The following is a 13,725-nucleotide window of genomic DNA, read 5'->3' as shown; positions in this document are numbered from 1 at the left end:
GCATTCGGCGCGCGCACACAAACGTCGCCCTTCCGAAACCTAAAAACAGAACCAGACCCATGGTGGGGGTAGCTGAAAAAATGAAGCTTCGCGACCGCTGAACATCAGCACCAGCTGTCATTCTTGCTATCAGAGAGGAAGCGAAGCCGGCCATCCGGCTGCAACGTGGGGAAAGAATTCCTTCAGAAACAAACACAAAAGCCCCATTATTATACAAAAAGTGACAAAATCATAATCTGTGTGGATGCAGGGATCAGGGCCGCCACGTGCAGAGCTTTGCATACTAAACTTGGTCATGAATGTAGCAAAGAAAGCAGATAGGACGCTCTTCCTTTGCCGTGTGGATGATGCCCCTGTGAGCCTGATGCCCTAAATGAAATTTGTACGTTAGGAATGGCTATTAATTAAGCAGTCTATCTTATAGGAATATGTTTTATTGACTTCTTTATGTGGTATTCTTTTTTAAAAACCCTACGCTTTCAGTAAAAATTTATATAAAACTATTAGTAAAATATTAACGGAGGATCCTTTTGCTTTCGTTCAAGGAATGATTTAAAGGAAAATGCTTAGAGAAGGATCCGATAGTGTGCGCGTGTGCACAACCTGTAAAAACTATTAACATTTTCCCTACTGCTTAATAACAATACAATTCTTGGAGGCCGCGCACATTTTGTGAAATTGTTCGAATATATTTATTCTCCGTAATCGAAAGGTTAATGAACAATGCTGTATGTATTCTGGGCAGTTTGCACGTGTCTCTTTTTAAACTCTGTATGTTCTTAATAGCTGCAGGTGACCCATAAATTCAACAGGCAGTTTTTCCTAGCATGGTGATACAGTGATGGGTAGAAATTAATCTGCTATATGTCTGGCTGTCACTTTTTTTTTTTTTTTGCTGTCAAGTAGCTGCTGACTTATGGTAACCCTGTACAGTTTTCAAGGCAGAGAATTGACAGAGGTGGTTTGCCATTGCCTGCATCTAAATCAAGGTCCTGGAAATTCGCGATGCCAGCCTGGAACTGGAGTGTAAAATGGAACCGTCCAGGTACACTTGTTTGCCTTTCAGATGTCTGCAGGTATCACAGGGAAATCAAGGTCTACGTTTTAGCTCCGCCGCCACCAAGTGGCAGCCATGCTCCAAGTGGTGTATCGACGGGATCTGCAGTGCGGTCCCACAAGCCCCAGTGCTCATCTTTCCCGCTATGAGCATGAATTGCAGGTTCCCCACAAAAACCCTTCACCCCCATCAGGAATTCAAAGTTCGCAAAGCCGGAGCAAAATCTTCCTTCAGCCCCTTCTGCACTGTTTGCTCTTATCCCGCCTCTTCGAACACTAACGCAAAGGGAGAGCAGAACCAATGTTTATGCTAGGCATGAGCTTGAGCTTTCGCCTACACGCACACTTCCGCCGATACAAATGCCTTCCTCTAAGGAGCCGGGTTCGAGAAATCGGCCGCTTTTGTCTGAAGAGAGGCAGTCAGTCAACCAGTGTTGTTACTCGGGGCCACTTGCAGGATCAGCGCCAGCATGTTGCCGAGTTGAAGGGACAGGGCTGAACCAGGATTTAAGGTCTAGTGCGGAAGTTATGAATGTTGTAGTGCGGAAAGTTCACTGTAACGGAGTTTAAGAAGTGAATGAGATTTTCCCTCACTGGGCATTTTTGTACACTGATACGTTTTGCTTGAATGATTTGTATGATGTGCATTAAAAGTGCAGTTCGGTTAAGAATAAAATTCAAAAATAGCGCTATGATAATAACTTTACATCACAATGACTGGAGTTCAGCAGAACTCTTCTTCGGGCTGGATGTTAAGCGGACCAAGAAAAAAACTGGTGCCGGTAGGAGAAGCCCAGTTGTAGGAGACGCTTCCTGTTGTAGCCGGGCGACCCAGAAGCCGGCACGGAGCGCTTCCCCGGAGAGAATGCAAAAAGGCAGCCTTCTCTGCACCAATAGGAGCGCCCCGGGAGGGATCGCGGCTGCAGGAGAAGGCCCACTGGAACTCAAGCAGGATTACAAGCATGATAAACACAAAAAAACCCTTTCAATCTGCAAACGGTTTTCGAGATATGATTTTTAAAAATGTAATGACGCAACAAGACAATCGCTGTAGGAAAATTTTCATTCCTAACAGAAGACACCTCCTCGGCTGATCCTTACACCACAGATTTGCTACCTTTACAAGAAAGCCCTCCTTCAAGGGGATTTAAAAGTGTTTAACTTTGGCCGGATCTTGTTACTTGATGGATAAGTGTTCTAGTTGAGGAGTCAAGCCTGGCTCCGGGTACTTCAAAGAAGTTACTTTAGCGTCCATCATATTATTCCTCCTCGATATTATTTTCTAGCAGCTCTTGGCTACAGCACAGATCAGCGAGAACATATCATTCTCCACTGCACCAACAGCAACAGAAGAGCGGAACAGAATGGCTCGGCTCAGGCGGTTTTCCTCTCTGTTTTGGCGCCAAACAACAGAGGCGGAGCTTAACTGGCTTCCAAGGATGGCAGTCACCTGTCTTCCAAAGGATGGAAAACTTTGCGGGTAGCCGATGGCTGCTGTCATACCGCACACCAACTGCAGGAGAAAGGAAACAACCCAGGCCCAGAAAGAGCCAGCGAAACGATTTTTTTCACGGAAAACCTCCTCACTCCAAGTCAATGCATCTGCCGCGTTAACAAAGCACTCTGGACATCAGATATATTAACTATTTCAGGGAGATTAGAAGGACACTTAAAAATTACAGGTGTGTTCCATACTGACTTCAAAAAGTTTTTCTCCCAGTTGGGAAGTGGCTCCAACCATTACGTATTTCTCTCACATAACACTGCACCCCACTCCAAAGGAAAACATGCTGTTAGTTACCTTCATGCATGAGAGAAGACTAATGAAGCATAACAGCACAGTCTCAGTTAAACTCTTAAACTTCCCACAATTATGAAGGATATTTTTACACATTTATCTCCTATTTTGACATATTTATTGCTTCACTTTTCCCCACCTTAAATCCAAACAAATGTTGACTTTATAAACTTAGTTATTCCTGTTTTGTCTTCTCATATCTTAAAAAATCTTCATCATGTTGCATGCATATTTGCTAGTCAGCCTCTGCTTATATGCTTGAACTGTTACATTCCATTTTGTATCTGAGGAAGTGTGCGTGCGCACAAAAAATCAAACCTTGAATAAAACTTTGTTGGTCTTAAAGGTGCCACTAGACTCAAACTTTGTTGTACTGCTTCAGACCAATGTGGCTGCCTACCTGGATCTACACCAGGAGTGGCTAATGGTAGCTCTCCAGATGTTTTTGCCTACAACTCCCATCAGCCCCAGCCAGCATAGCCAATGGCTGGGGCTGATGGGAGTTGTAGGCAAAAAACAACTGGAGAGCTACCGTTGGGCACCCCTGATCTACACTATGAGATAGGTAAAGCCCAAGGTCACCCAACAAGCTTCTATGGCAGTGATGATACTAATTTAAGCCTACCCAATCCTAGTCCATCTCTTCTACCACTAGTCCACAGTGGCTTTTAAAATTAGACAAACATATTTTGACATTTATGTTCTAATTTACTGCCTCAGCCCCTAGGAAGCCAGCCTCCAGGTGAGACTTGGGGATCCCCAGAATTACAGCTCATCTGCTGACATCACCCCCCTGGAGAAAATGGATGCCTCGGAGGGTGGACTCTATGGAATCATACTCCACTGAAGTTCCAGTCCTCCCTAGCTCTAGGGGTACTCCCAAACTAGATCTGGCAACCCTTCCCCCCCCATCCCTTGCCAGTGGCCAGGGGTGACCTGGCAAGCCTATGTGCTTAGAAAGTGTCAAGTCTTACCCTACGACAGCCTAGTATCCAGGTATTTCTACATCAGAAATACATAAAGGAATCTAATCATGGCAGAGATTCTCACTCTGGACCAATTCAGGAAGAAGACATTGAGACAACTCTTACTTGTTGAGCCTTTTTACAACCCCATGTTCCTTCTCTCCCCAGCTCCTGAGAATACAGCAATAGCTCCCTTCCCTGAAACACACTCGTCAGCTCAGAGCATCCTGCCTTTGCAGCCAGACTGATCTCCTTCAGGATTTTTTTTTAAAAAAATGTATCTCCTTATAGCAGTGTTTCTCATTTACAGGGTCATGACCCAGTACCGAGCCATGGAAGCCTCAATACCGGGTCACAAGAAAAGCCAAAGCTAGCCCCACCCTCAGCAGAGTATGAGCTCTGCTCCCTTTCCCATCTCTCTGTTGAAGACTGAGAAAAGTTAGGCTTGCAGACTGACACAGGCTGCAAAGCCTGAGTTCCATTTTCCTTTCTTCCATCCAATGTTCCCTCTAAGCTGCAGAGTCTTGCGAGCAAAAATTCTACTTTGTGAGCTACTGGCATTAAAGTTGTGAGATACTAGCTTTAAAGTTGTGTGCTACTGCATAAGTTAGTGTGCTCTGGGGTCATGCTTCCTGGGATAAGACAAAAATGTGTGAGCTGGAGGCTAAAAATCTGTGAACTAGCTCACACTAACTCAGCTTAGAGGGAACACTGCTTCCATCCCTCAATGTCTCTGTATTGTGCAGAGAGGAGCTGGGCTGCTTCTCCTTCCTTCTCCCCCCTCCCAATGCTTGAGAGAAAAGCTGGAGTCCATTAGCACTTTAGACCCATGACTGGCCACTGTGTGAGACAGGATACTGGACTAGAAGGACCACTAGTCTGATCCATAAGGGCTCTTATGTTCATGTGCTTGCGGATGAAAGTTTATACCTTGAATAAAATTGGTCTTAAAAGGTGCTGTTGGACTCCAACTTGTTTTGCTGCTTCAGACCAACCCCTGAATCTATCTTATGTTCCTATATTCATCCCTGTATCTTTCCTTTTGCGGGGGGGGGGGGGGGAAGCAGCTGGGAGAGCTGAGTTTGAATGGCAGAAAAAAGTAAGGAGCCCCTCCTTAGTCTCTGTCCTCTCCTGGATTGCAGTTTCCAAGATTAGTCTTCAGGACCCACCCACAAGTGTCTGAGAAAGATACAATTGTGCATAATTCACCGCCTTAACATTGACTCTGTTGCCCCCCATCTTGATGTTAGACTTCCACAGCAACATTCTCCGCCATTCCCTATCTGCCAAGCTTTCCAAGCCATCTAGTTTTGGAGTTCCAATATTCCACAGTATTACCTCTTACTGTTAGGCAGCAAGTACTCTGAGCTTCAGTCATTACCTGAAAACACATACCAAGCTCAGGGTTGCTGGTGGTAGAAATAACCTGTGTCTGGTATGGCAGAGGTCACTACAACCTCAGATGGGATGCGGCGTAGGACAAAACTTTGCTAAAGCAAAGGGGGGTATTTTTTGGGGGGGGGGGAGAGATGTCACTGGAATCTAACTGATCATTATATTTTATTTTATCATATTTATATCCCACCCTCCCGTAACAGGCTCAGGGTGGCTAAACAGTTAAAAGCAACATAAAAGTTAAGACAAAATATATAGTAAAACCAAGTTATACAAATTTACAATTCCTAAGAATCCAAGATGGGCATTGATGTTACTAATTACTATTTAGTGCTACATTCATTGATGTTACCGAATGTTATTTAGCGCTCTACAAATACAATTATATAGGCGTCGGTTAAGATTGTCAGTTCTATGGAATGGTAGTCGCCTCCCCTTAGATGTTAAAAGTCAATCTAAAGTTTGTTCTTACAGGTCCTGTGGAATTGTGGCAGGTTTGAGTCCAGTAGCACAAGGACCATTAGCAGAACGAATGATTTAGTCCTGCTCATGTGATTACAGCAACAGAGAGGAAAATGATCCAAGTGCATCACAAGTCACACTACTAGAAAGACTGCAAGTGTATTTCTCAAACATAAATATGATGGACACATCTGAGTAGTTGTATTGGTCTGAAACAGCAGAACAAAGTTTGAGTCCAGTAGCACCTCTAAGACCAACAACATTTTATTCTAGGTATAAGCTTTTGTGTGCATGCACACTTCAGATGCCAGAAAAGCTTATACCTAGAATAAAATGTTGTTGGTCTTAAAGGTACTACTGGACTCAAACTTTGTTATGCTGTTTCAGACCAATACAGCTACTCACATGAATCCATCATTATATTTATGTTTGAGAAATACACTTGCAGTCTTTCTAGTCAGTGTGACTTGTGATACACCTGGTTCACTTGAATCATTTTACTATCTACTGCTTTAATCAAGTGAGCAGGACTGTAAATTGTTTGCTCTACCAATGGTCCTTGTAGTATAACTAAGTAGGAGAAAGTTAAACTGTAAAACGAGTTGTGCAAAATGGACAGAACAGAGTTGTATTGCTCAAATCCTTGGCTCAGCTTGTTCCTGTCTGGCAGCGGCCCTTCCCATGGCAGTGGTCCACCAGGAACTTCCAATAAGTTTAATGGCCAGTTTATTTCTGAAAATGGATGGGTTTAATGGGAGAGAGGATGCTACTATAAGGTAGGAACTCCAGATAATCTTTGGCTTCATTCTAGCTTTATGATTCCAGGCCACTCCACTGTTGCAACCACTCTCTTCTACCTTATTTTTACTATTAGACATTGACTAATAGTAGGGGTAATCTCTTTAAGCTTCGAACGAAATAATCTATACACAGAAGCACTAGTCAGGTGATGTGGGAAAACAAAAGGAAATCAAAGTGTGATTGCACATTAAGTCTTCCTCCCTTTCCAATCAGCAATTTAATCATGGTGCTTTTTTAAACCAGTCCCCATGACTAACACAAACACACAAATGTAGTAATTTTATTTTTAGACAGTAAAAGCAAATGTGTTCAACTGCAGAGAATTCCAGCTTTACAACCATGAAACAGTCCTGGATTTTTCCATTTAAAAATCATGTACTGCTGGAAATCCATTGTTTGGAAGGCAACATCAACCATTTCCTTCTCTATTTGTCACAATAGCTACAAAGGCATCCTGAAGGATATATTTATCCAAGTTCCTACCTGCAGAGAGGTCAACATAAAAAGGAAAAAAAAGGTCTTAATGCATATTAAAGGAGAAACTACTTTATTAATTCTTCTGAGAAGATAAATGCTTAGTACATCAGATGCCACTCAGATTTGATGTGCAGAGGGTAGGGTCCATAGTAAGTACTCAGCTTATCCTTATCCTCTTCCCCACCTCTCAAAGTCACACCTCTCCTATCACTATGCAAGAAGCAAGGCCACTACATACAGTGACTCCCAGGGGTTACATTTCTTCACAAGAGAGGGCCTCTGTAAGGTATTAGCAAAGCTATTCTGTAGTATGCATTAACAACTTGCTACTTATTAGGTGCTTGAAAGTTTTGGAAAGATAAATCTGAAAACCAAGCTACACATGATGGTGACAGATTTCTGCCCAGATGTGGTCACATTTACAGCAGATCAGGAATGTGATTTAAAGAACAAAAAGAGATGTGGACAAGGGGAGCTCAAATTCTTCAGACACACATAGCCATTCCATACTGCTGGGCTCAGTGTCAGGATAAGAGGTCAACTGAGACAGCTGACATTGCAGGAGGGTTCAGTACCCCTCTTCTCCTAAAAACAGGTTTGTGTGTGATTGGGGAACTACTAAATTTAAAGGCATGCCTGTGACTATCACAGCCATCTTGGGCTTAGAGACCAAAACATAAACTACCAGCCCTCATAATCCATATATGCACACAATACCATCTACACGGATACAGTATTTGGAACATTCTTATGATAAACTATTAATCTGATTAGAACTGATCCTACACCAACCTTACTTTCAACCTTCATATAAGCAATTTGTATATAAATCTAGACCGTTAAAAAGAAAAATATGGACCCACACATAAACAAAAAAAGTAAACATCAAGCACTATGAATCTTGGTAGAAATTGGAAATGCTTCAGATATGTTCTCAACATTTGTATCTTCTATGCTATGGCATGTGCCCCTCCATTAAAAAACAGCTACTTGTAAAACAAGCAGATGAAATACACGTTTCCCATACCTATTAAAACCAATCTATTTGTTCGTTCATCCTCCTTCCATTTCACAGTGGTGTCTTCTAGGTCATACAGCTCATGAATACCTTGGACTATCACTTGATGAGGTTTATCTTTGATAGAAACCAGCCCCTAATGAGATAGAATATAAATTAGTAGCTGTATCATGAAAGCATTTATGTTTAAGTTGGGACATGACAGAAACATGGTTTATGAACATCACTTAATTATTTTATTTTAACAGTCCTAATATTCTTGAAGCATATTGTCCTACATTAGCAGTGGCAGAATAGATTTTAGAAGTGGGATGAGACAAATGTTTGTAAATCATCCCTGGGTTTCAGTACTCCTAACCATCCTTCACAGTAAGAACCGACACCTTAGGTCGGTTAGACACCTTAGAGCATAACTCTCTCCTATGCTGCCGGGATAACATCAGAAGCTCTGAACCATATGGGAGGGAATCCACAGTGTGGCTCCTTCTCCCATGCTAACTGATTTTAAGAGGGCTACAATGAAGTGGCCAAGTTTGCGGATGACACTAAATTGTTCAGGGTGGTAAGAACCAGAGAGGATTGTGAGGAACTCCAAAGGGATCTGTTGAGACTGGGTGAGTGGGCGTCAACGTGGCAGACGAGGTTCAATGTGGCTAAGTGCAAAGTAATGCACATTGGGGCCAAGAATCCCAGCTACAATACAAGTTGATGGGATGTGAACTGGCAGAGACTGACCAAGAGAGAGATCTTGGGGTCATGGTAGATAACTCACTGAAAATGTCAAGACAGTGTGCGATTGCAATAAAAAAGGCCAACGCCATGCTGGGTATTATTAGGAAGGAAATTGAAAACAAATCAGCCAGTATCATAATGCCCCTGTATAAATCGATGGTGTGGTCTCATTTGGAATACTGTGTGCAATTCTGGTCACCGCACCTCAAAAAGGATTTTATAGCATTGGAAAAAGTCCAGAAAAGGGCAACTAGAATGATTACAGGCTTGGAACACTTTCCCTATGAAGAAAGGTTAAAACGCTTGGGGCTCTTTAGCTTGGAGAAACGTCAACTGCGGGGTGACATGATAAGAGGTTTACAAGATTATGGGATGGAGAAGGTAGAGAAAGAAGTACTTTTCTCCCTTTCTCACAATACAAGAACTCGTGGGCATTTAATGAAATTGCTGAGCAGTCGGGTTAGAATGGCTATTTTTCACTCCATAAGGCGCACCTGACCATAAGACGCACCTAGTTTTTAGAGGAGGAAAACAGGGGAAAAAAATATTCTGAACCAAAAAGTGTAATAGGTCCAGGGCAGGAGGAACTCCGTGCAGGACTGCAAAGCCCTCCTGGCTGACCAAAGGCTGATTCCCTGAGGGGTCCCGGCCTGTGCCACCCTGCAGCTCCTTCCTCCGACATGCGTCAGCTTCTTCCCAGCCCCCAAGTCTTCCCCCCCCCCCAGCCCCAGGGCTTCTACTCCCGAGGAAGCGCAGGGTTCCCGCAGCCCCGTGTCAGCTGGGGTCACGCGTGCAGAGGACCCGGGTTCAGAGCGCAGTTTCCTTCCTCCCAACTCATTCAAAAGAGGGGGCTGTTTAAGACAAAGTGGTTCCTGGGTGGGGCGGCCCCGATCCTGAGGAGGTTCTCCTCACTCACTCACTGACTCACCTAAGGCAAAAGGTAGGACCGGAAGGTGGCCTTGGGAGGCCTGAGGGAAAACATAGCTCTGACGGCAATAATAATAGTAATAATAATTTAAAAAGCTTATTATTTTTCCCACAGACTGGCGGCGGTGCACGACCCGAGCCGGACCCCCTCAGCACTCTTGGCCCCACTTCGCGGAGGGGAGGGGCGCGCGCAGATTGGACACTCCCGTCCGCCATCGCGCGCGAATTGGACCCGCCCGCCGTCACATGCTTGCCCTTGGGCACGCCTTTTTTGCAGTGTTCGCTCCATATATGCTTCCCAACACCCCCCCCCCCCGCCCTGCCGGGGGATCCCTGGATTAGCAGCCTTTTCCCCCGATCTCCAAAAACATGGAAGCGGGTGGGGTGGGTGGGGGGAAACGGCACAGCCTCCCTTTGCGAGGTGCATGCTGCGACTCGTAGTCCTTGCATCCTCTCTGGCTGCTACAGGCATCTCCTCGGGGAGTCTGGCCAGTGGAGGGGGGGGAGCTCCGCCCCCAGAGGGCCATGTGCGTTTCTACCTCCGGAAGCTTCAGTCGCTGATTGAAAGGCTTCCTCTTGGGATGGAGTGTCTGTGTTACTTTGAAAAAGTTGGCAGCAACTCGTGAGTAGAGAGGCCAATCCCCCTTCAGTGTTGCCAGAAATTAGGGGGGGGGGGGAAGTCTGCTGAGTACTTCATTATTCTCTATGTGGAGATCGATTCTCATAGGATATAATGGGGAATTGATCTGGAGGTTTTGGGGGCTCTGGGGGCGCTGTTTTTTGAGGTAGAGGCACCAAATTTTCAGTATAGTATTTAGTGACTCTCTCCAAAGTATCCACCAAGTTTCAAAACGATTGGACTATGGGGTCCAATTCTATGAGCCCGAAAAGAAGGTGCCCCTATCCTTCATTATTTCCTATGGAAGGAAGACATTTAAAAAGGTGTGCGGTCCCTTTAAATGTGATGGCCAGAACTCCCTTGGAGTTCAATTATGCTTGTCACACCCTTGTTCCTGGCTCCGCCCCGATGTCTCCTGGCTCCACCCCCAAAGTCCCCGGATATTTCTTGAATTGGACTTGGCAAGCCTAGCTCCATAAGATGCACACACTTTCCTCCCCACTTTTTTTTTGGGGGGGGGGGGAAAGTGCGTCTTATGGAGTGAAAAATATGGTACTTCTTCACCCAAAGGGTGATTAACATGTGGAATTCACTGCCACAGGAGGTGGTGGCGGCTACAGGCATAGCCAGTTTCAAGAGGGGGTTAGATAAAAATATGGAGCAGAGGTCCATCAGTGGCTATTAGCCACAGTGTGTGTTTGTGTGTGTATACATACATACATACATATATATATATACACACATACATACATACACACATACATAAATTATTGGCCACTGTGTGATACAGAGTGTTGGAATGGATGGGCCATTGGCCTGATCCAACATGGCTTCTCTTATGTTCTTATGTTCAATGGCTTGGAATACAGCTACCTCATGGAATCCTCTTAAGAAGACTGGAGGCTTAGAAGTATAAGAGGCATCTCAGATGTCATCCATACAATGAAGATAACCTCAGAATGGGCTCTATGTGGCACTTTACATGTCACTGCTTCAGCTGTATAGTCCAAATGAATTCTGGTGGATTTGGCTTATATTTGCCATGTATACAGCCACATTATGTCCAAGCAAAATGCCTCTGAAAACACAGCTTGGTGAAACTGAGTACTGAACCTTGAGTCTTATGACTTCCATGGGGCTACCTCTCTTGTCTTTCAAAGTCTTCTCCCACAGCAAGTTCTATGAACAGAAAGGAAAATATTTTTAAGAATGATGTATAGGGAATAGGATATCTTCCAGGACTAAAATGTTAAAGCTCTACTCAGTTCCCAGGGAGCAAGTTCAATCCATCAAGAACCATGGGCATACAAATCCCTTTCCTGTCCTCTTAAGTTGCAGGGAAAATGATGAGTGAACTGGGCTTCAGATGTGACGTATGAAGCACTTACCTGAACAAACTCATTTAGGTCTTCTTCAGTAGTGCTTCCATGTACTTCAAATGTGGATGTGACAATACTCTGAAATTAATACATAAACGGCTATAGCCAGTTCTTTAACTTTTTACTTGAAAACCAATAACTTTACTTGTGCTTTCTCTTGACATCCTGAATAATCCATGCTGCATTTGTAAAAATCTGGACACCCTTTATAGCCCCAGAATTGTATCACTTCAAACCATAAAGACACAAAAATAATACAAAATGTTATATTAGAGCATAATCTGATACAGCAGCTCTATTTATTGTGCTGTGCTTTTATGTGAGCATGAACCGCATTATAACACACTTCTATCAAGATGATTCTATGGATGGTAGCTATTCCTAGTGTGGCAGCACTGAGCAAACCCAGCTGCACTGATGCAACTACTAAGTCCACTAATTTTAATCATAATATTTTAAAATATAGTTTTTTCCCATGAAACACAACCTGCTAGCTATAGGAATTAACATACTAATTAAGTTTTAACAAGTGGTGGTATCTATATAATTGTTTTGATAATAGCCATCTAATCAAGCCTGACAATCCTTGCAAGCAGCTCTCTCCAGGTTTATTTCTACTTTGTTGTCCAGGATGAACGAAGGGAAACAACCAATTAGCACTCATGCTTAAGGGCTAAGATGCAGAGCTAATGAATGGCTTCCTAAATCCTGACACAGACAGCTTTTTCTCAAGATTTTACTATCCTTATATGCATCCGGAGACAACAGTAGACACTGTTATTGAAACTTCGTTATAAAAATAAACACTAAATTATCTCAGCAAATATAATCTAGCAACCTATTTACTAGCACAATTTTGAGCTCATTTTAATCGATAAGAAAGGTCAATATAATGAACAATTGGTGATGTTTTCTTCTTTACTAAAAAGAGCCATTTGTTACCTCATTTATTGAAAAGTTCCACTGAACTATAATTATTTTAATGAAACCAACCCTCTGAATTGCTGCCTTGCATACTATCTGTTATTTTAAAGTATGGTATTATGAGGAAAACTGATCAACATTTAAGAGGGAATAAAGGAAGTGCGAGATATAAAGACACTATTACAATATATGCAAGTCACAGATGATGTCTGACCAGCAGATCATGGAACCACTTCACTAGGAGAAAATAAAAGTTACCTTATCAAGGTGTGGTTGTGGTGCCTCTTGAAGCTGCAGCTTCTGTTGCAAACTTAGAACAATAAATGTAGCATTATGTTAAGCAAAAAACACCAGGTTGTCTGTGTAGTGTGATGAAATATATATTAGTGAATCACAGAATTATAAGATTGTTCCTCTGTGTCTTTGTTGGTCTGTGAACACTATACACTCTTCATAGCAGATCTGTTTTGCAACATAAAGTTGCTGGTTTGTGCTGTTTGTGCAATTAGTTCTAAAGAGCAGATACTATATTGCAGCCTGGGTTATTGGCACCCAAAAGCATCTTGTTTTAATCATTCTGGAGACTAGGGTATGTGTGAGATAACTGCCACCAAGTGAATGAATCAATGTAAGACACTTGCTGCATTATTATATATTGGACAATTTTTGAAAATGAATGAAAGCAAAACAAAACTTAAGCTTGGTTCTAGAGCAGCAGAAGAACTAAGAAATTTATCTGCTTTATATAGAGGATGCACAATGTCTTCCAGTGCTATTTCAAGGACACATACATTTTGAGGGAAAGAAAACATACCCCAAGCAAAAACAAAATGTCTGCCACACTGCATAAAAGAATTGTTGTAGGTAGCATATGATGCCCAAGAAAACATAACTCCATATATAATTCATATCACGCATCATGGACAAGGAAAATGAATAAGCAGACAGCTGCTTTTTAGAATATCTTTTCAAAAGGAGACTTTTGTGCAGCATTCTAAAAGTACTATTCATAGCCAAATCATGCAATTGTTTGACACCAATTAGACCTTCACTAGAAAAATGCATAAAGAAAAAAAGACTGTAAATGCTATGGCTCTGAATAAGTGTCCTTTTAAAAGTACTTTTTTGTAGCAGAGGATGCATCCATCCAAATCACATCTCCTTTGCAAGGA

The 13,725-nt window shown here is 42.9% G+C and overlaps 1 protein-coding gene across 4 annotated transcripts in view; it reads right to left on the bottom strand.

Moving 5' to 3' along the window:
- Positions 1 to 6,737: 6,737 nt before the first annotated feature.
- Positions 6,738 to 13,725, bottom strand: part of LOC132570585 (zinc-regulated GTPase metalloprotein activator 1A-like) — a 36,645-nt gene continuing 29,657 nt past the window's right edge. For all 4 annotated transcript variants that reach the window (XM_060237425.1, XM_060237424.1, XM_060237427.1 and 1 more), the window contains exons 12-16: positions 12,812 to 12,863; positions 11,639 to 11,707; positions 11,364 to 11,429; positions 7,982 to 8,108; positions 6,738 to 6,960 (exon numbers count right to left, since the gene is read on the bottom strand). In XM_060237425.1, coding sequence (XP_060093408.1) covers positions 6,887 to 6,960; positions 7,982 to 8,108; positions 11,364 to 11,429; positions 11,639 to 11,707; positions 12,812 to 12,863 — 388 coding nt within the window. In that variant the 3' untranslated portion in view covers positions 6,738 to 6,886. The remainder of the gene's footprint in view (positions 6,961 to 7,981; positions 8,109 to 11,363; positions 11,430 to 11,638; positions 11,708 to 12,811; positions 12,864 to 13,725) is intronic.

This window comes from Heteronotia binoei, chromosome 4, assembly GCF_032191835.1.
Source record: "Heteronotia binoei isolate CCM8104 ecotype False Entrance Well chromosome 4, APGP_CSIRO_Hbin_v1, whole genome shotgun sequence".
NCBI classification, from domain to species: domain Eukaryota; kingdom Metazoa; phylum Chordata; class Lepidosauria; order Squamata; family Gekkonidae; genus Heteronotia; species Heteronotia binoei.
Note: the sequence above shows the minus strand (reverse complement) of the source record. Positions and strands in the feature narration are given on the sequence as shown.